This window comes from Nymphaea colorata, chromosome 9, assembly GCF_008831285.2.
Source record: "Nymphaea colorata isolate Beijing-Zhang1983 chromosome 9, ASM883128v2, whole genome shotgun sequence".
Lineage (NCBI taxonomy): Eukaryota > Viridiplantae > Streptophyta > Magnoliopsida > Nymphaeales > Nymphaeaceae > Nymphaea > Nymphaea colorata.
Window position 1 is genome coordinate 19142737 of NC_045146.1, and position 22852 is coordinate 19165588.

The window sequence follows — 22852 nt, forward strand, 5'->3', positions numbered from 1 at the left end:
TAAGTGACTAATCAGTGCTTGGAGGGACGCCAGAGGGAGAAGATCCATTCAACCCCACGTAGAATATTGAAAACCATGATTTTGCAAGACATTCTAAATTGAGCAGCATGTGTTTGACAGCTACTCCACTATATCATCATTAAGATAATAAATAAGATTACAATATGGAATGTTCCAGGACTTCACGAACCCTCGCAAAATTGGACAAAAAGACCTCACCCATAAGAGTTATTTTTATACAAAATACATGGAGAATACAGAAGCAGAATCATGGAATGTACACATCTGCAATAGTCCTCAAGGTTGGAGCATCAACGCCTCTGTTGCTTGGGGTTTGATAAAAAGGTTCTTGTGCCCTCATACTATAGCCTATCATCTTCCACATTTGATGAAACACTCAATTGCCTTTCCAACTGGTAAAAGAAAAGGAATCGTAGAGAGAGAATTATTATTGGGTTCATCTAAAAATTAAAAAGGATCACCACATTTCAATCTTCCATTCTAATAGTGAAGAGATGGACAGTAGAGGTGTGTGTGCAGCACGCATATAAATGTGACAGTTATTTTGCTTCCAAAAGGAATTTGAGAGGCTAGCAGTAAACCAGACACTAACGCTAACGGCCAGGTAAGAAAACTTGAAGATAACTAGATGTGATGGTGTTTTAACTTAAGGATTTGAGTAAAAACAAAGAAAATGCATCTAGCACCAGGGTTTCAGAAACCTACAATTTCATAAGGAACTAGCTCCCATATATCTTTTTCTCTATGGTCATGAAAAATCCAAAATGAGAATATTGTGGACATAATATGATATGCATTATCTTTCTCAAATCTATAGCTTTTCTCCAGTATTCCTGAGTTTAATGACATGCTATTCTACAGAAAATTCCATATATATAATGTGAAAGTAATATTTTATAACATTTCACCCTCTCTCCAACATTATAAAATGAAGCAATTTGGCATATTAACTCTTTACAGTATATACTGCTCCCAATTCATCTCATGCAAGCCTTGAGAAGAACCTTTAACAGACAATGATCTTCAACATCAACCTTTGACAGAACAAGGAAGTAATATCACACTTCCGAGGTTCACATCAGGAGCACTTTAACCAATGTTGCAAATATCATGACGTATCATACAATACTACATACCATAACTACAGGGAAACAGATATGATACAAGCTTGAAAATGGGGGCTAAGATGCTGTATGCCTGTATCACATGGAACTCACATACTCCGGTATCTTACATTTTGGCACAATATTGCTTCTCTTATTTTTACGTCTTTGAAACACACAAATGTGACCTAAAAGAAACTTCAAATCACAAACATTCCTTAATGCCGAATGTTCAGTGAGACATGAGAGATAATTTTACGGTTTAAAGTAAAAAGATAAAAAAAACTTTAAGAAACAAATTAAGCCTTTGGTGATTTCGTTATGTGGGAGCCTGCTTCTAGTTTCCAAGACACCTCACACCTCCCCCACCCAACCCAAAATAAATAAGAGAGAGAAAAAAATAGAGCTTCAGGTTACAAGAGTAAGTTTTACGTACTAAGGTTTATTTATTTAATAGAGGAATTGGTATAACCCAGACAAGTTATGCCATGAAGACAACTATACAATATAGAAAACATAACTTTATATGCTCTTTTGCAATTCTAACTTTGTAGACGTGATCCTACCAAGAGTTAGCAGCAAATACATATTAAATCAGCTAGCTTTAAGGTTTAGATTTTCCTTTTAAGCCATCAAAAGTTCAACAACTCTTGGACAAAAACACCTAATGATAAAAAAATAAAAAGTTCATTAAAGCATGTGTGGTAATAAATAAGTGGCCATGAACACATTAGCATATTTAGATTAAGTGAAAACATCTTTTAAGTATACGACTGGAGCTGTCGGATTTTCTCCAACCCAATTGTCTTAAATATATTAGCTCTTATTTAATATCCATTTAAGTGTTAAGAATAATTTAACTTTGTTTTATTTTAATCATCTCTATGAAACTGTGCACTCTTTGTAGCACTTAAACTATAACATTTATTATATATTCTACGTTTTATGCAATTTAAGTATACTAACGTGAAAATTATGGCTTAATCTGCAGTTAAAGCTTATAATGTAATGTCTTTTTAGTTTTTATGCATTTTTTCTGAAATCTTCTAAGTTCTGACCTTTTCTGTAATTAAATTGCTTATTAACAAAAAATTTTATTATTACAATACATCACATTTTAGTGTGCATCTCATTTCAGACCTAACTGAATGGTCAATGGTTACACTTACACCACATTTTACAACATTCCCCTTAACTAATCATATTACAGCCTAACCATACCATCATCTTTGACCCCAGAAGAACAAGTCTTGCACGCTGGTTTATGCAAAGCCTCCTTAAGCATGAAATCGTGAAGAAATAGGAGATGGTGGAGAAAAATAATTAAAGCACATGATAAAACATATGTTTGTAATCAACTTAAAGCAAACTATAAACATGTTCCAAATCACGAAAATTCATGTACGTAGTTACATCCAAAATTATGACCTCAGACTTTTCCATGAAACAAGAATCTACCATTCTAAAGCACCATCATTGAGAATAATATATATATATATAATTATATATACACCTGGTTCACAAATCTCTTGGACCATGTCACTTTGTTTATATCAAAAGGGTATTTTACAAGCATATTCTGGAGCCAAATATTGGATAATATTAATGATTGACAGTTTCATGCAGGTAATTTTTTTTAGCAGAAAAACTTGATTAGCGGAAACTATTTACAGTTGAAAATTCAGTATTTGGCAGCTCAAAACTATGTCTTCTTCATAAAAGCAAACAGAGAAGTAAAGCAAGAAGATCTTGATTTTATGTTTAAGACTCTAAGGCTACAAGGATTTTCTACCTGAGCATTTTTCATCTTCAACTTTTGCAACTCTTCAGCAAGACCACCAATTCTGAAACCACGATAAACTATTAATCTTATCATATGCCCAACAGAAATGATAATGCCTATTTATGGAACATTCATACCTTTGTTGTAGTTGAATCACCTGTGACTGCAATTCCTTTTCTCTACCAAAAGTTGAAGGGGCCTGCAAATCAAATGGACTCTAAGTCAGCAATCTTGCACGACTTTAGGTTTGAGTAACATGTTTGGAGTTTGTCGTGGATAACTCCAGACTTATGCAACAGTTCGATGAAAAAGAAACAAATAATAATTATGATAATGGATTGTTTCACCAGATTGCTGCTGAATGATTACATGATACCACAATGCGGCTCAAGATCATTACACTAGTGCCATGCCATTGCCAATAACAAAAAAATATTAAGAAAAATAAAGAATCCAAGTTCATCAAAGAAACAAATATGTGAGAATGGTTCGAATTGGCAGACCACAGACTTGCCCACGTCCATGAGGTTTCATGACATGTTCACAGAGGTAGCCCTCAGATTGTAGGCATGGTCACAAAGAACCACAACTAGTTTACCTATATATAGTATTTGTAACTTAGTTTTCCAGTCCAAGTAATAGCTAAGACCCATCTCTCATGCCAAAATGAGCTTACTAATAAAATATTTATAAGAGGTTAATATAAAGCAAAAAGAGTTAGAAATTAACAGGTGGATAGAGCATGAACACACCATTGGGATGTCACTGGCATTGACTAGAGCAGTATCAGACAGATTTCCTGTTCATGCAGTAAAAAATTGGATTATGAGACCTAGCTTTTCTGTTAACTAGGACCTAGAGTTTCTGTTAACTATCGAAACAAAAATAACAACTGTCAGCTATCACTAGTACCTGAACTCCGCTCCACACACTTAAGCAATTTAATTATCTGGTCCTGCAAGCAGAAAAAAAAAAAGAAGAGAAAAATAGCACCAAAAAGTTAAGACTCAAACAACTCTAATGCATATAATATCAGGTAAATTTTGCTATGACGTACCCTTTGCAATGTGTTGTGATGCAAAATATTTTGCAGAGATGGAAGAATTGATGATAATATGGTGGCAGAGCTTGGAGACCCAGAAGTAGAATTAAGCAGGGAATTCGTTAATGTGATAGCCTATACAAGTAAAAAAAAAAAAAGAGTGACTGCAATGACCACATGATAAACATGAAAAGTAATAAGTACATGTGAGACATGTAAGTCACTAGAGCATTGAACCTAGAGCTTAAGTGTTAGCTTAGGGAAATTACCTTGTTAGTGGGGGGTCCTTTACAAATAGTTCTTATTAATAATGGGTCAGATCCCCTAGAGGATCCAATACGTATAGCTTTATATACTCTTTTGCTAACAGATTAGGGTTGCACTAGTAATGAGATCACTCTCGGTGGGGGGGAATTTTGGCTTGACAGTGTGCTAGAAGGGTGCGTGTGTGGGTTCGACTCTTAATTGCAGGATTACGCCCTACCACTACCATTAAGTATAGTAAGTTACTAGGTGCAAGGGTAGCTAATGCAAGTGAGATGAGTAGAACTTGGAAAGGCTCTAGCCTCCATCTCCATACTAAGCTATTATGAATTTGTTATGTATTTCTGCATCAGGGTACTACATGTTCTTTACATGTGGGAAGGTCAAGGAAGTTGGTGAACTGATGACATAAGACAGGACCCACCCTGCCATATTTTGGAACTGTAAGTTTGCTAAGTTAAAGTTCAGAACAGGGTAGCCTGACTTGCACATTCAAACTCAAGAAGAATCCTACAGCAGAGATCTCTTCTTGGGTCCTGCAGCAATGAGAACAGCAGATCTTTTCTATCCAGAAATGGTGGCAAACATTACTCCAATTATATGGCAAATCTGCATGTTTGACCGTAGCAAACTACTAAGACCAATGTTTGGGTGCCTCAACTGCATTGCTGAATGGCATCATTGCTTAATCTTTGATTGGGTATTTTAAATATCAACTGAGAAATGAGATTCTAGTCATCCCTGGTGGACATCAGTCCTTGCTTTTGTATTTTCTTAAAGCTTATAATGAAATTTCCAACTCTCAAAACATCTAACCTGCATGTCCATAATTTCATGTAGTTCTAGATAATTAATGCTTCTCATTGCCAAATCATGCAAAACAGAAACGAAAATTGAAATGCATAATTTTGCCAGTGCATTCTGCATTCACTACCATGCTAGAAACAAACAATTGCTTTGTCAAAGACCAAATCCTCAAGGATGCAGTTTAAGGGTTCATGGTTAACACAGGAAGCTACAATCCAGCATACCTTCTCAGCTGATGTGACCTTGAAACGCCCCTTATGCTGTACAACCGTTCCTTCAGATGTATCTCCCAGTGACTGCAAGCTTGCTGGAACAACCATATTGATTAAGATGAGAGAGATTGAAATATCTATTAGCACAAAAATGGCTATGGAAATGGGCAAATACTAAGACTCGACACAAAAATTACCTGCTTGCTGGATATCCCCATTTCGCTTGTGGCGCTGGAGCAAAGGACCACTAAAATTTCGCTCAGGTGGTTTTCTCAGTTGTATGTGCTCCCTTCATTTTTCCAAAATTTTCATGGATTGTCAATACAAAAATAATGAATTTTAATAGTAGGATATGCATAAGATGATTGAACTGAATACCAACTCAAGTCCTCAATTTTGAGAACTTGAATGTTAGAAGGAAAAACATGAGAACAATTTGGATACCAAATCAGATGGTCCAGACTTCCATAATAGTCAACAAACTTAATGACATTAGTCACTATACTAGGAAGACCACATTACTAAACTGTCCAGAAAAGTTAGAAATGCATCTTAACTACCTTTCTCCATCTCCAGTGCCACCTTTAGTTTGGGCATAAACACGTTCTGGAATAAGTGAACCACTCAAGAATCTTTGACCCTGTCCAGGAATAAAGCCAGTGTTTCTTGATGAAGTGCAATTTCTTTCAAGGTTGTCATCATCACACTCCCTAATTTCTTGCTCTTCTACAGCTTGCGTCCTTTGTATCTGAAACAGTTGCTCTGGATAAGACTCACCATCTTCTTTCCAAGAAGGACTGCTTGTATTCACCTCATCTTCAGAAATATCAAAATACCCTCTGCACCCAATAATGATTTAAAATTACTTCAAAAACTGTTGAATTGAGCTATCATAAAGCATAATTTAGTAATTTACTGGTTCCCATAATATTCATAAGTGTACACAGTGAATGAGGTAGCCAATTATGAAATATACAACTAATTCTACTAAAACACAAAGTTTCATACACACCAAAACTTGATAATTGGTACCAAATGAATAGAAAAGTAAAAAAATTGTATCTTCATTACTTTAATGAAGCAAAAAATTGTATCCAACCAATAATATCTCAGAGCAGAAACAGAAACGCACTTGAGTGCCTGAAGAGGCCGAAGAGGAAAAGAAGGCAGAGAGCTGTGTCTGAGTAGATTACGACCACCCTCCTAGGTAAGAAAAACCAAGAAAAAAAAAAAGAGATCAAGGAATGCACTTGAAGATAAAGGCGATCAGAACCTAAAAAGAAAATGTAGAAAAGCAATATGGAATTCAGTATAAGCACTTTTAAATGAGAAGTGAGAACTAGTCGACATCTCATACAATCTCAATTACTTGCTTTCAGCCCAAAAGGTATTGCTGTTTAAGAACTGAATAAAAGAATTAAAGAAATTTGAAGGAACTACACCATAATTTCATAACACAGATGCTCAGAGGAGGCTGCTTTTCACACATACTAATATTTATGACCATCTTCAGCGTAATCTCCCAAACTCATACCTCTTTTGAAGCAGTATCCCTGATATCGTCTTTGCTCTCGGAAGACAATGCACTCCCCCCATCATCTTGGTCATTAAACATCTCCTTTGTGTTTACATTCATATCCAAATCATTCACACTAGAAACATCATCAGGGTCCTGCATCTACATTATAAGAGATTATGGAGCAGGAGGGGTAAAAATCAGCCTTATTCACCATTGCCAGGGAAAGTAAGATTCATAGTGATAAGAACTACTTCAAATGTCGGAACTCAGATGAAAAGAAAGGTCCTCACAATGGCAGCTTGATTTTTCAAATCTTCCAGATTAAAATTCCATCCACTAATTCCACGAATATATTCGTGCTGCAGAAGAAAAGAAAACAGATAATCTATTATGCTTTGACATACCCAAAAAAAATTTGCCAATAGGCAAACAATTTAGTTTCCAAAATTGCAAGATAAAACAAATATTCTGCGGCATGGAATCTTTGAGGACATTATATAAACACACACATACACACACACAAATATAAAATCAAGTCTGCTAGAATTAAAAAACTACACATTTCAAGGTGAAACAAAACAGTGGTAATTGCATATGCCAAGGAAACCTATTCTAAAAACGAGATGTTTGACAAACAACTGATGTTTTATCCAGGGAGGAAGCTATGATCCACATACATGATACATCACAAAATAAGAGATGAAGTATATTGTGTTCACAGACATGCACCTATACATATGCAATCTAAATTACCAAACATCCGACACTCCAGCCAATATCCACTAAGATATGAGTTTCATGTTCCTCCAATCTATGCCTAGTGAGTGATAAGGTTTCTATATGATCTTCAGGGATATGTCCATGTCAATAAAATACACTTATTAGCGCTATTGAATCAATCCCTTTTGCGGCTTCCAGCTCAAAACTTTCTGTAAGATGATAAAGTATAATATATAGCCCGTCAGCACGATTTCATATCAAGGCCCAAAAGATAAAGTTCATTTGCGTAAGGTAGATATTAGTTGCCACAAAGCTGAATTTGTAAAATACTGCATCTTATGTGTAAAGAAGTCCAGTGAAATGGTTACAAATGATCAGATAATTCTTCAAAAAATGGCAAAAAAAAAGAAAACATACTACCAAAGGCTAATTAGGAGGCTGACTTCAAAAAATTGTCATAAATATCGTTCTTGGTTTCTTATCCGAAAGGTTTTTCTCAGGTATTAAACAGGAAGTTTGTTTTTCTCGTGAACTCAAAAGGTCAAAAATTATTAAGAAACAGAAAATTTATAAAATTTAAGTTTTTACTATTAATAGACATTGGTATAAAATTTATTAGGCATTAAAAAACATAAAAATTCAAATATAACAAAAAACATGAAGTTAAAAAACTTCAAAAAAAAAATACAATATTTTTATGTTGGTTCTTTTTTCAAAATGTTGCAATGTTTATGATTTTTCTTTATTTCACATCTTTTTGAGCTTCTTAAAACAGAGATTCATGACACTGCTTAAAAATCTACAAGGGCAACCAACATGCATTTGCCAAAAGCTTCAAATAGTTAACCTTATGTCCATGTTAATAAGATTCCTATGATGACTAAGATTAACCAATGCTCATAAGGGTTTGATTGTACAGAGGCAATTAAACTTGAAAGAAAAAGGGCTAGTTTCTTACCTGTGACATTTGCTCTTTATCTCCATAGCGGATCTTATTATTGACAAGAAAGTCAGCCTCCTTTGCCTGAGAAGAGAAACAAAAGGGCAAGGGAAAAGAAAAAAGAAAAAACAAATAATAGAGATGAAATGGTTGGACATATCATGCCAAGGAACAAACAAACTCAGATATTCCTAATAGAATCATTGGTTGACCCTGACCTTTAATGTCCTAAATCGATCACCAAGGGGAGCAAGACCATCAAGAATCGTCTTTGCCAAATACTCATTAGATCGCCCATGTTTAAAGAAGTGATGCTTTAAAAGCTTCTCAGATGATGGACGCTTCCTTGGATCCTTTACTAAGCAGGCAGATACCATTTCTTTAAAAGACTGCAACAAAGTAAAGCTTTCAACAGCATGACCAGTATTAGGCTCATAAAAAATTCCAGTAGAACAGTCCTCATACCTTTGAAAATCTTTTGTCTCGTTCATAGTCAAGTCCTGGAGGTGCATTTTGCAAGGTCATAAGTAACACCTACAGCACACGAAGGAAAAACATTTCTTTTATTTTAAGGATAGTGAAAAAAAGGGAAATTTCACCAAATGATTCCAAGTCAGAAGCCAAAGTATCGACAAAAACCTTCATTGGGGGATATTTAGAAAAAGGTGCATGACCATGAGCAAGCTCTAAAGCTGTTATTCCAAAAGACCAAATGTCTGCCCTGTTTACAACAACAATAGAAAGAAGCAAGTTTTGAGACCTTTTCGGTTCTTCAAATAAACATACAACTTCATTTCCTCTACTTACTTAAAATCATAGCCATGTAGTTGTTGCATTACCTCAGGAGCCATCCTGTCAAATGGCGACATGAATAGAAACAGATGCATTTAGTTACCAAAACAACTATCAATGTTGCATATGTAACTGTAATACATTATGCAAAAAAACAACAAATGAATTACTTTAGAAAACAGCAAGACAGATATAAGAAAGGGACAAAGAAAGCACCAGCATGGAGTTCCTACAAAAGTATTCCGTGACCGTTGCCTATCACCAGTATCAAACATGCAAGCTGAAACTCCAAAATCCGCTAGCTTTACAGCACCGTTGCCATCAAGTAAAATATTCCCTGCCTGAAAGTCACAATTAGATTACACTAGAAAATATCATTACACAGTTCCAAAGCTAAGTCACATAAGTACGTGTGATTTGCCTAAGTACCCTTGTCAGATGTGGATACAGCAACATGGGTATTTGGGTACGGCTGTATTTTAAAACATAAAAGATTATATTTTCAAACTTAATTTTGTTCTTTAATTTTGATTTTTTTCCCTTCTTTTGTGTTCCCTTCCACCAAGATTCTATATTTTCCTCTCATTTTTCACCAATTTTGAGAATTTTTGTAGACTATTATATATAATACATACATACATATATATATATATATATATATATATATATATATATATACACTTTGTCGTACCCCCGTAACCAAATTTTCTAAAATTGTTGTACCCATACCCGCATCTCTATACCCATATCTGTATCATACCCGCACACCGTACCTACGTGACTTAGTTTCAAATAAATTAAATTGACTTCAAGGGCATATGTCCAGGACGTGAAACAGGTAACTGATGATATATGAGCATGAATACATGGATGCTTTCAGTTATCAACTGTTCCATCTACAGACGTTCACTACTTCTGATAATAGTAGTCCTAAACCCACCTAGATATGGGACCTAACTGAATTCGTTATGGAAATTTTAGCTAAAGATAGAAACAAGTTCTCATGCATCAAGTGTTGCGGAAAGGATGCTCATCGAGGGAGTAATGATTCCTCCTGGATTCTTGAAAAAGATGGGCAAGAATTAAACAATTGATCAGCACGGGAAGTCTCAGCGCAATATTAACCAGGCTATGCTTTTAAACCATGGCTGATGCCAGCCAATAGGCCAGTCTAACTTTCACATCAAATCCCAACAAGTGGCACCATTGTTATTGACACCCATGCACATATGCAGTGTAAAGTTTCAGACCGTTATTTATAGTTTTAAGGAAGTATTCACTTCTTTAAACATATAGACATAGAACTAAGTAAAATGAAGAAGCACCACAATAAATATGGCACAGGGGAAGCTTTCTTCAAGTAGAAAGACTAAAAGTTTGGAGGGAGAGAGAGAGAGAGAAGGGCTTCTATTTATAATATTATATTAGGCAAAATCATTGTCACATATATCGTGTACGGGTATTATATAGCGAGGAATTTCTCGAGTATAATACGGCAAAGTTGTATATCTCGGGAAAATCTCGGCAAATTTTTAAAAAATTGTAAACATTTAATAAATCCTGAAAATTATAAAAAAATTAAAAAAAACGAAAAAACTAGAAAAGAAAGTGTATAATACGCATTTTTTTCACATTTTTTATTTTCTGGCTTTTTTTTAAAAAAGACATGCTTTTTTCACGTTTTATACGGCCGACTTATTTTTTGCGTATTATATGCATTTTTTTTTCAGAAAGACGTGTTTCCTGTGGCAAGGGGGAAAACCATTGCCACAAATATCATTCTCGGGTTTTTAATGGCAAAATTGTATTTTTTGAGAAAATCTCAGGAAAAACTCAGAAAAATTTTAAAAGTAAAAAAATTAGGTATAAGTGAAATAAATGAGAAACTAATAGGAAAACATAAATAAAACTATATAACAATAATAAAAGGAATGTTTTAATGATAATAAAATGACGAAAATAATTTAGTTTAAGTTTATATTTGAATCTATGATAATATCAATGCTATAAATAGAAAAATGAAAAAATCGCGATAATAACCTGATAAAAAAAATTCCCAATTTTTCAAAATATCACGATTTTTTCCCCTTTTTTTTCTTATTTTTGGAATTAATATCATGATATTTTTGAAAATGTCGCGATATCTGTGACATTGGGTAAAACGTATATCGGAAGGAGGCTTCTATAAAAAATATGAATTATGAAAATCACTGTTCAATGCATGAGTTAATCATTTAGCAGACCCGAGAGGTCTTCATGGTCTTAAAAAAAAATGAATAATCCATCTGCAGCAACTCAAAAGGGTGAGTTTGGACTCAATATGGAGGTTAGTCCACCCGAGACTGAACAGGCTGCTTGCTACGATGTCTTAGGCTAATTTCAAACGAGCACAGTTTTACTTTTCCTGCCTTAGCTTAGCCCTGATTGGGATGGAAAACTGGTAAGTATAAGTCATTGAGTACCCAACCTGTCATCCACCCTATCTGAGCTTCAGATATGTGAAATAAATTGGACCAAGCAACAATTAATATTCAAGTCCTCAAATCAAAACCATTATCAAAGAGCTTATTAAATGCTAGCCATAAATACTCAAAGACCAAATTAAGAAATCATGTTTAGTAAGGAAATGAGAAGACCTTTTACTCATTTTGTATGGAGACAACAGATATATTCGTTTTTGCTTATTTTATTTCTATCCTTATATGCATGGCAATTTTTGTAATTCAGTTGCAGGTTATATGAACTTAAAATTTACGCTTTTCACATGGATAAAACATTATGGACTTAATCAGTTAATCCTCCACCATCAAGAACTGCTAGAGACCATGACTGGTCCATCCCAGTTCTCATTCATGTGTTGCAACATATACTACCCTTTGTCTATAGCCATAGTTAGTAGACTTGGGCATCGGGCCAGACCGGCTCAGCCCGGCCCGATTAAAATAAAAAAAATATTTTTTTAAATATAAAATAAAAATTTTTGAATATAAAATATATTTTTAATAATAAAAAAATATATATTATTATTAAATAAAAATAATAAAAATCGGGCCAAGCCGGGCCGGTTTTGCCAGGCCTGGGCCCGGTGCCCAGGCATAATAGTTAGTGTGTTACATTTGTCTGTCATCCTGACAGAAGTTTCTGAGCTCTAAACCTTAATTCCCTGCTAGTAAAATGGCAGATAAATCATTTGGTAACAAAATTGTATCACATGCGTTATGATTAGAAAAGCACACACTTCATGCTAGATGGAACATAATAGACACCCTAAATCAAAACTATTACCTTAACATCCCGATGAATGTGCCCATGACTATGAAGATAAACGAGAGCTTTAAGCACTTCACGTAATAATGTTGCAATAACAGGTTCTTCAAACCCTTCCGCATAAGCAGATTTCATTATATGAAGACAAGAGCCTCCAGCCATATAAGGCATTACAACCCAAAGGCTATGGTCATTCGTGAAAGAGCAATGTGCTTTTAGGAGATTAGGATGATCTGTCAAACTCATAGTCTGCACTTCACGTCGAATTCCATCCTGTACAATAGATGGTGTTAGCCTAAACAATAGATCTTAGCACCTAAGACGCCTGCAGTAAATATTTTGGCCAAATGGGACAAATGAAAAATGCAACGGAAAAGATCAATCAATGTGTGTGTGTGTGTGTGTGTGTGTTAACGAGACATTGACTAATGCCTATATCAAAGTACTGAACTAAGTCCTCACTGGTTCTTCTTCATGAAACAGATGAACTGCTCCTGGTATAGGTTCATTGGTATTTTTTGTCCCAGTGAAGAAGTTAAGCTGGTGCTGCGCTGAACGAGCATGCATCAGGGTGATAAGCTGATCCAACTAGCCAGTCGCCCTCCTATGGAGGTATACTGTAACAGACATTGAGACATATCAACCCTCCTCTATCCATCATAAACAAGGGGCCTTCTCCTTCTGATTCATCACCCGGGAGTTTGAGGGGTCAATGCTTGTCTATGCCCCTCACATCCGAGTATAAAGCCCATAGAACTAGCATTGCTTTCCCTTGTTCCATAGCTATATTCATCAATTACCAGCTACTCATGCAAGGCAACACTAAATCCTCCTTGGGACTAACCACTTCCTAGCCACACAAAAGTGAACTTCTTCATGCCCTTCTTTTTGCATATTTCTTTCTATTATTACTCAATGCACTATGTGATCAGTAGAACGAGTCAATGCCATTGATAGGGTAATAGTAATACTGATACTTCAATAAAAAAGCACTCTAGAAAAAGAAGTTTGTTCTGCTCTTCTTTTAGCATGTTTGTTCCCATTTGCCTAGTTCAGTGAAATTGTTAGACTTAAAGATGTGCTCAAAGATCAAGATATGTGCAGAAATGACCAAGATTGACCATATGCCATTTCCTAAAAGAACATAACTAGATCCAGTTGGTAGAAATGAATTTACAGTTTCAGCATTGAAGTTTGACATCAAGCAGATGTATGTCATCTCCATTCATGAAGCAGAAGCAAAATACTCGATTAAAAAAAAAAGTTCATAAGTAGACTGACACGAGCCATCAATAGTCAGCAACCACCAACTCACATTCAAATCATGTTTTTAGAAGCAGAACAAAATTCAACCATTTTCTAATCCAAAAACTACTAAATATGAGAAAGAACCCTGTGAATGATACTCTAAATGACCAAAGACGCTCATCTAGTGGCTGTGAATCCTCATTCCTTGAAGAATCCTGATCCAATGGACAAGGAATCTTAGTCCCCTCATGAATAATACTTTCAAAGTTCAGGAACTGAGAGATCCTTGAGAAGAATGCTCGTTCTTGTGATGGCTACCAATCTAATTTCATGTACTTCTGAATTACTCCCTCAGCTTCCTATTCATGTCTACCCATTCGTGTGATGGTTGTTTACCTAATTTCATGTATTGCTTCCTAATGATTTCCAATACTACTTCCTATTAGTGTTCACTGCCTAAATTGTCTAGAATTTGAAATCAACTAGTTGTAATTACCTACAGCCTGCCCTGATTCAGTTCCCATCTCACAAGCATGATAGAAACAAGAATAAATAAATGAAATCTTACAAAACTATTACAGCTATTAAACATAACAAAATATGACATTCTTGGTCATGGTTATACTGTTTGTCATTTTTTGTTATTAATGTCACATAAACAGGAATGAGAAGCATCAGCAATAAGTCAAATTATAAGGAGGAAAAAGTAGGAGCATTGTCTCCCACCATAATTGAAGACCAAGAATGAGAAGTATAAGCAATGAAGTAACACATTAGTGATGAGAAAATCAAGATGATAAAAAGCATACTAATGATGCATAATCTCTGAAATTCACACCTACAAGGTGAAACAAAGTGATTTCGGGAGCAAGACTACTCCAGCAAGAATTTTCAATCAGCCTAGGTACAGCATAATATATGTATTTATGCATAGCCAAAAGATGTAGACGTTTCATCAAAGAAAAGGCCCTCTTACTCAGGTTGCTGTGTGATGATCTACCAACAACTGAAATTTTTATGGCCCAAGGTTTATTTACAATCCAACTAGAAAGAAATATAGTAAGCATATACAGTAGCCAAGAACTAAAAGTTACTTCCTTCAAAAAGTATTGACCTTTGTCATTACAAACAGGCATTGAGGTGCCAAACTCACAATTTCTAAATTACTTGAAATGCAATTATCATAATATTATTTAATTGAAAAAGCATACCAGGTCATTATTGCACTTCTCCAGGTCCAAAACCTTGATAGCAACTATTTCATTAAGTGGAACACAAAGAGCCCTGTATACTGTCGCACTGACACCTTCACCAACTTCTTCATATAGTTTGTAATCTTTTGAACTGACTGGAAATTTCTTCTCAGGTGCATGTTCCATGGTTGTTGCTTGTCACAAGTCATCAATGCACTCAATACTCCAGTACGGGATGGAAAACATTACAACGTTCACCTTTATGGATGATATAAGCCAAGTAATAGACAGGCTCTTCCAGAAAGACCAAGGATGCTCCCCAGAATAACATTTGTGCGAAGTAAAGTTGCTGAAACTAAATACGTTATTGTCTTATCATACTTGGGGCGGGTGGCTGTACTACAAAACCCCAAAGTTTCAGACTCCTAGGTAGGAAGATCAAATAAAGGTTCTGATTTACACTTGCTTATTTGAGTTTTTATGCAGGAAAAAGGAGCCAGATGAACACACTCAATTCTAAGTGATGTTGAGATGCTGACCAAAACGCTCTTTTGGTACTACCCCGGAGAACAAAACATTCGGCAGCAAATGATTACAGAGGGTACAAGTTTAACAAGCATGATATCTGGATGAAAAAATAGCATGATAAGTCAACATTATGCCAAACAGCATTTGTAATTAGACTAATAATCACCAAGGATATCAAATGTCAAACAATGTATGGAGATGCTAGAGAAAAAGAGAGAGACAGAGAGAGACATGGATCAGATAGTAAGAGCCACAACCCTATTAAAACTAAAACACAAATATTTAATGAACTGTCTAAACCTAGAATGCTAAAATATCAAGAGAAAAACCATGATATTATCCAAGAGTTCATTTGCTCAATACGCTTGCAAGTAAGAGTCCATTGAAATATTTCATCGAAGTCAGGCAAGGAACACTGACAACTTTACAAAAACAAAGATAAATTTCTTTGTCCAGCAAAGGTGAAATGATGTTAGCAGTAGCAATGGATCCTTTTTTTACGTTCGTTGCACTCGCATAACGAGTGTAGAATTTGTTCCCAGTTACAACTCACTGTATCCTATTCCTGGTGTCAGTTCAAGTAGAAATCGTTAAACAGAAAACATACTAGAGAACCATTACGTAGAAGGCATCTAGAACGAACATGAGCATTAAATAGAAAGCAACAAAGAGCACAATGACAAGTAGATCAAGAATCACAGAAATAGGTTATAATCTTAGCAACAAAATCAGTGACATTTGGATTTAATGAACACACACACACTCTCTCTGTTGTGAAAGGACATTTTAACACTCTTGCTGAAACTGTTTATGATAGAACGGAAGAAGTACAACAAGGTTATATGGTACAAGCTGGGCATGAGCATCAAGAAGCAAATGATGCACCACATTCATCATGTGACTTCACGGTTGGCAGAAACATGACAAAATGTCAACATGTTAAGATATAATTCGTACAATATAAGTTGGTTTCCTTGAATAGTAAGAAAAAATAACTCCCAATTGTTCTCAACTTTGAACTTCATATCTTGAATCTAAGAGGATAACAAAAGACAATACAAAGATCAGAAGGACAATTTCTAAAAATATCATCCATGGTTCTTGACCATGCCTTAAGGCAGCTGGAAATCAGTCTCCAGCTGAATAATATCAAAGGCAAGACTTTATCGGTTCCTACGTTTAAGACTGACACAAAAATGGAACTTCCACGAGTGGAAAGTAATAAGGTATCTGCATTACTGCAAAAAAATATTAATCAGCGCATCAATGTCAAAGGAGGAGAAGATTAATCAATGAACATAACTCCGATTTTTTTTGCATACCAGTAAAGGAGGCTGTTGCAGGGGGGAAAAAACGTTATTCTGGAAACAACGTAGAAGACTTTTTCATATTACAAAACATTGTGAAACTATTCCTCTTTGATCAGCAACGAGGATCAGGCAGAACCAACCAGATTACATCAAGGAAGGGACAGTAAAAATGTGCACAATTTTCACAGAAAGGCACCAAACTGACTGTTTGGAGTTTAATTTTAGGAGAACAAAGTAACGGAAACACTGCGGAAATTGGAGGCAACTTTATATTCGAAGGTAAAATCAAAGATACTAAGAAAATCCAGTCCGATGGGTGGTAGGGAAAAAGTATAGACCCCGTGCCTTTTTTCCAGTCTATACACATAACCCCTAGTACCATGGAACTTCCAAAATCAAAATTTTCCTATGCCCAGAGCTCCCCAAGACCACCAAACGTTCAAACCTGAACCAGAAAGCACTACATTTTTAAACTAAAAAAGAGACAAAAACACATAAAGAACAACAAAAAACAAAACGAACACTCAAATTTGCTCACATCACAGAAACTCTGACCCCCGATCGCCCGAGAACATCAAAAAACCGTTCGACTGGCTAAGCCGCATCAGACACCAACAAAAAATTGAACCAGCCGACCACATATTAGCTCGAAGGGGTATCTAACTGGATAGCTCCCTTACCCGAGACAAGGAAAAGGAACAAAGCTATCAACCGGTAGCCTCTGGAAGCGAACTCTCAGAGAACTCCAGCAACTCCGAGAAGAAACCCCTATCTCCAGACCGATCTTCCGCAAATGATTCTGATTCCAAAGAATCGGAGAGGCCTAATTAACTCTCTGAATCTCCTGCCGATCAGAGAAAGGAAGAGAGAGATAGAGGAATGCAAAGAGAGAGATAGGGACGATCCTCAGAAGATATAGGGATCCGAAGGAGCAGAGGAAGAGAGAATGAGCGAGAGGGAGACTGGGAGAGAAGCGACGACGTGGGGCCCGCAGTCTTTTTTGTCTTCGCCAGTGGTTTTGTGGGTCCCGCCCGTGGGCAGTCAGATAAATTGAAGCTGATTTGGTGTAGAAGAGAGGAGAGAAAGAAAAACGGATTCACTAATCAACTTCCATAATAGCCTTATTAATTATTCATATTATGATCAACACTATTCTTCTAGATAGCATTTTTTTTTTAAGGAATCGAATTGGACACATGGCTACAACAAGCCACCCAACCCAACCGAGGGGTTCATAATTGTGTCCACCAACCATCGCAGACAGGTGTTTGGGCCCATACATATTTAGGGGTTAAAACGAGTCCAGTCAAGCTCGAGAGCTTGAGCTCGGCTCGACTTGACTCGAGTTCGAGGAGAATAGCTCGAGTTCGACTCGACAGTTACATGTTGAGCTCAAGCTTGACTTGATTAAAGCTCAACAAACTCGTTTGAATGAAATTGATATTCATCGTTACGTGTTACGACTCGATTAAGGTTCGACAAACTCGTAAAATCGTTTGAATATATCAACTTGATTAAGGCTCGAGTTCGACTCGGTAATTACGTGTTGAGCTCAAACTCAACTCGATTATTTGAACGAATCGACTTATGAACTCGATCTCGGCTCGCTAAATAAATGATGCGGCTCGAACTCGTTCACAGGCCGAGCTTTAACGAGTTGAACTCGAGTAGCTTGTTGTTTACCCCTACATGCCTTGAAGCCGAGGTTGAAGCTTCAAAAAAGTGGTCAAGTAAGTGGTTTCCTAATCCAGAAGCAATGGTCAGAGTTGAATCCGGAGTTGGACTAAAAAAAAAAAGTAAATTCTCATTAATCTGTCAGCTTGCTTCTAGACGGGGATTGGCCAAACTGGGTGCTTGAAGTCAATTTTAGGCTAAATTTTCGGTACCCACACCCAAATTTGGACCCGCTCCAAGTAAAAGTTGGACATCTTGGTGTTCTTGGATCTTTTCTTCTGTCCATAAATTGTAGGGTCCAGCAAGGAGAAAACTGGACCTTTCAAGCCGTAGTAAACGTCCCCTTGAGAACAAAGCAAACCCACTTTTGGATCCGAACTCGCGGGTGTCAACTGGATAACCCCGTCTTTCCTCAGACCCTAGCGGACCCGATTCCGGTCCATTTGGTTCAAGATTTGGATGGTTCTTGAATAGGTTCAGTATTCTGCTCTTCCCCAAGGCAACTGTCCGATCGGATCCAATTGGTCTAAAAAAAAAAAAAAAAACTTGGTCTTAGAAAGCGTTTGCAAGTTTGGGTCCAACATCTCGAACCCATAAAATACATGATGAAATGATTGAAGCCCACAAACAAAATAAATAAGGAGCACCAATGTATAAATAAGCAAATAATAAAGACAACCAACATGCAAATATTGTATAACATGTGGCTCCACCACTGCCGACAAGCCATGGATATCTGAGATTATATATATATATATAAGTTCATTATTTCGTGAACTTGAGTTTAATATACCTAGTAAAATGCACAAAAAATTGATCATGCCTTCGCAGCAATCTTCATGTCAGCGTCTCAAAAGCCATATAATAAGAATATAACAACAGTTTAAATACAATGGTAAGGTGCTAGTAGAATTAGATCGCTAAATGAATAAGAAAACGGATATTCCATGTTAACAGAAGAAGAATATACTTAAAACCACAATGAAACCATTTAGGTACATAGAATGATCATAAAATCTCATTCTCCCAAGTAGATTTAACCTAACTTGAATTAGAAATGGAGAAATAATGCTTATGGTTAAGTTGAGAATTAAGATCAAACTTGCGTCATTTGGATCCAAATTTGATGCAGCTTCCAAACTCGAGTCTTGTTTGTATCTCAACTAGGGTAATTGGGAGACTTTTTTCATATAGATTCTTGATCGGTATCCAGATCCAAAACACTTAGAATCCACCTCACCCAATCAAACGCGTCCAAGTGAAAGCACATTAAGACAAGAAAGGAGTGAGTCATGGTGCCCGAATGTCCGGGTCCAACATAAAGACCCAGTATGGAGTGGATCCACGTCAGTGTGGCCCATGGACAGCTCTCCCTGCTGCAGCCGCTCCTTGATTTGAAGTCTCTCTCTCCCTCTCTCTCTTTCTCCAGTCAATTACATCTCATTTAGTTGATTTCTTCAAATCTTTTTTCATTTAGTTGTTTTCTTCAATTTTTTTATATTTAATTTTATAAAATAGTTATTGACTTTTAATGATATTGTATCTTTCTCTATTCAACTCAAACACAAAATATATTTTGAAAAAAACAATGAATTCTGAAGTCAAGGATAACAATTAGGAAGTCAAGATCTAATTTTCATGCACATTTAATTGAACAAGAAACTGTTCATAATGATCAGTTGACATAAGTTTCATGTTTTATTTTAGCCTTTTCTCATCATTCTTCCTTTCCCTTTCTCGAACATTTCTCTTTCTATATATATATATATATATATATATTTTGCAACCTTTTGGGTTAGGTGGCATGTAAGTTTATGTCTTCGGTTCAATTTTTGGAGGGTGTTATCCTGATAGTATTGAAAAGTAGTGAATAGGAGTTGAGGGTTGCCATTTGGCTAATGTGGATGTGTATCAAACATGATTTCGGTGTCTCAGTTGACACCCCCATTATGCTTCAACTTGCATATCAGTGTTTTTTCTTTTACAGTACATAAAGTCGATATCACGAGAATTTGAGACAGAGACTCTCCACCTGCCAGCCCCATCTTATCCGTTGTGTCAACCCTATGAGAGATGCCAAACTAGTTTAGTGAATAACAGCTTTTATTGTGAGCCAATTTTTTGTTGGCAAGCTATTAGAAAATGTCGGCAGAACAATGCATTAAACCTTGAATGCTGAAAACAACAGTCATTTGGGAAGTTAAATGATCGACTTAAGTCTATCTAAATTCTTTTGACATGCCAAATTAGGCTAAAACAGAAAGTAGCTTCAAATACAAAAGCTGAAACTACAAATGACAGTGAGATTCCAAAGCTCTCCAAGTTAAAATGCTGAAATAAGAGCTCAACTCCTTACCATTAGGGGTGAACAACGAGCTCAACTCGACTCGTGAACGAGTTCGAGCCGAGTCATTTGCTTAACAAGTCGAACTCAAGTTCATGAGTCGACTCGTTTAAATAATCGAGTTAAGTTCGAGCTCAATATGCAACTGTCGAGTCGAGTTCGAGCCTTAATACAGTTTGTGGAACCTTAATCAAGTCGATATATTCAAACGAGTTTACGAATTTGTCAAGCCTTAATCGAATAGAGTTTGAGCTCAACATATAATGATGAATATCAATTCTATTCAAACGAGTTTATTAAGCCTTAATTGTGTCATGTTCAACACGTAACTGTCGAGTTGAACTCGAGTTGCTTCCATCGATCTATTCTCGGCTCGAGCTCGAGCTATTCTCGGCTCGAGCTCGAGTTGCCTCCGTTGAGCTATTCTCGGCTCGAGTTCGAGCATGCGGCTTGACTCGACTTGTGTTCACCCCTACTTACCATGTTCAACCCCACACGAGACTCTGTTTGTCTTTTTTTTTTTTAATTTAAAATTTCACATTCCATTTTTTGTATTTATAGTGAGGGATGAGAGGGGATTTTGTTATTTTAAACTCTGAACACGCGCTCCTGCGTTCGGGGCCTGAACATGGAAACTTCTCGTTTAGAAGAAGCCCCAATGACTGTCATATCATATTTCGATGCATATCAAGTGATACACAATTGGTTGAACCTGAAATTTTTGGATCAAGGACATTAATAAAGTGATTGGGAGGCAATAAGTAAACAGCTGAGCAGCAATATATAAATAAGCAAACTGTTCCAGACAATCAATGTAAAAATAAACAAAATTCTTAGGGCAGTGTGTACAATTGCCCACACAAGCACACATGTGACTCCGATGCACCATATCAAAGAGCAAACAAAGCATCACAACCTTGTTGCAAATCCTCATTGTTTTATATAACAAATTTCAGTCCACCGAGTCCAGCTTTAGTTTACAGTACTCTAACATTTAGAATAAGAATACGAGTCAAGATATAATTAGTATGATATGTATATAGGAGCTGAAATCCTTCGGCCATTTTAATCAGATCAGGTGGATGTGATTAAATACATTGCAATGCATGAGGTGGTGTAATGTGAACTATTGAAAGATTATCTTAATTTTTTATATCAAGATGTCCCCCCTTTGAAATCTCATGCCAAGTTGTGTAACTCAAAAACTCATGAAAGACTTCCTTTATGTCATCTCCAACCAGGGAATGACAAAAACATTCTGTTTTGTTTTGGTTGTCCCAAAAATGGGACAACAGCAGTGTTTGATGGTTGTACTGGTCTTCGTTTCACTTTTTGAAGAAACTTCCACCTACATAATATACATGGCCACCCAAAAAAGAAAAAAAACTGGCTGATGTTGATGATTAAACAAATTGGTCCAGCAAAGCATTAAGATGCCATAATTTTATAGTCTGCATTGTCACATTTTGTTATTAACTTACTCTTTTGTTGAGAAATTTCATCAAACATGCGTACAACTTCAATTATTGGTGGCAAAATTTTATCCTAATGAAAAAGTTCTCCATTCCATTATCTACTTAATTAAGTAATTCATTTTTTTTACTTGTTTTTTTCTCTTTTTTAACCTTCCGAGTGAGCAGGACAAAAAAGCCAAAGCTCTTACCCAACACTTTGTCCTTTTAAAGTATAAGGTTTGCTTTTGGTATCTCGAGGTGTCCCCTTGCTTGCCTTTCTTACCTTGCATTCAAACTACCTAAAGCAATTTAACCAATGTTGATCGACTAAATCAGCCTGAGTTGATCGACTAAATCAGCCTGAGTTGATGAAGATATTTATCCAAATAGATGAACCAATTCAGTTACTAATATTCGCCAGCAATCAATGTCAATGCGAGCTTCAAAATTGTTTAATTGAAGCCCCAGGGTTTTGCCTCTTATCTTGTTCTTCAAAGAAAACAAAAAGGAATTCCACTTGGATTTGATTCTTTGACCCTGCTTTATAAAAATACAAACCAAGTTCAACTCGTGTTCTTGTTTTTCTTTCGGGGCCCATTTTGTTGTTCTTTCATTTCATGCTGCTTTTTAA

The 22852-nt window shown here is 36.1% G+C and overlaps 1 protein-coding gene across 3 annotated transcripts; it reads right to left on the bottom strand.

Moving 5' to 3' along the window:
* Positions 1-79: 79 nt before the first annotated feature.
* On the bottom strand, positions 80-17692 carry LOC116260370 (serine/threonine-protein kinase BLUS1). Of its 3 annotated transcripts, none has more exons than XM_031638673.2 (21): positions 17430-17692; positions 14930-15536; positions 12489-12743; positions 9420-9544; positions 9219-9263; positions 9051-9132; positions 8877-8945; positions 8630-8800; positions 8430-8495; positions 7042-7110; positions 6767-6904; positions 6365-6435; positions 5793-6071; positions 5430-5521; positions 5245-5327; positions 3965-4084; positions 3820-3862; positions 3660-3706; positions 3045-3106; positions 2917-2968; positions 80-413 (listed from the first exon to the last, which is right to left on the bottom strand). In XM_031638673.2, exons 2-21 carry the CDS (start codon positions 15095-15097, stop codon positions 363-365), a joined length of 2088 nt encoding a protein of 695 aa, XP_031494533.1. In that variant the 5' UTR covers positions 15098-15536; positions 17430-17692; the 3' UTR covers positions 80-362. The 3 variants fall into 3 exon arrangements, with proteins under 3 accessions (XP_031494533.1, XP_031494530.1, XP_031494531.1); XM_031638670.2 differs by having other exon boundaries at positions 6767-6910; positions 17430-17691; XM_031638671.2 differs by lacking the exon at positions 17430-17692 and adding an exon at positions 17288-17428 and having other exon boundaries at positions 6767-6910.
* Between the last annotated feature and the right edge of the window lie 5160 nt (positions 17693-22852).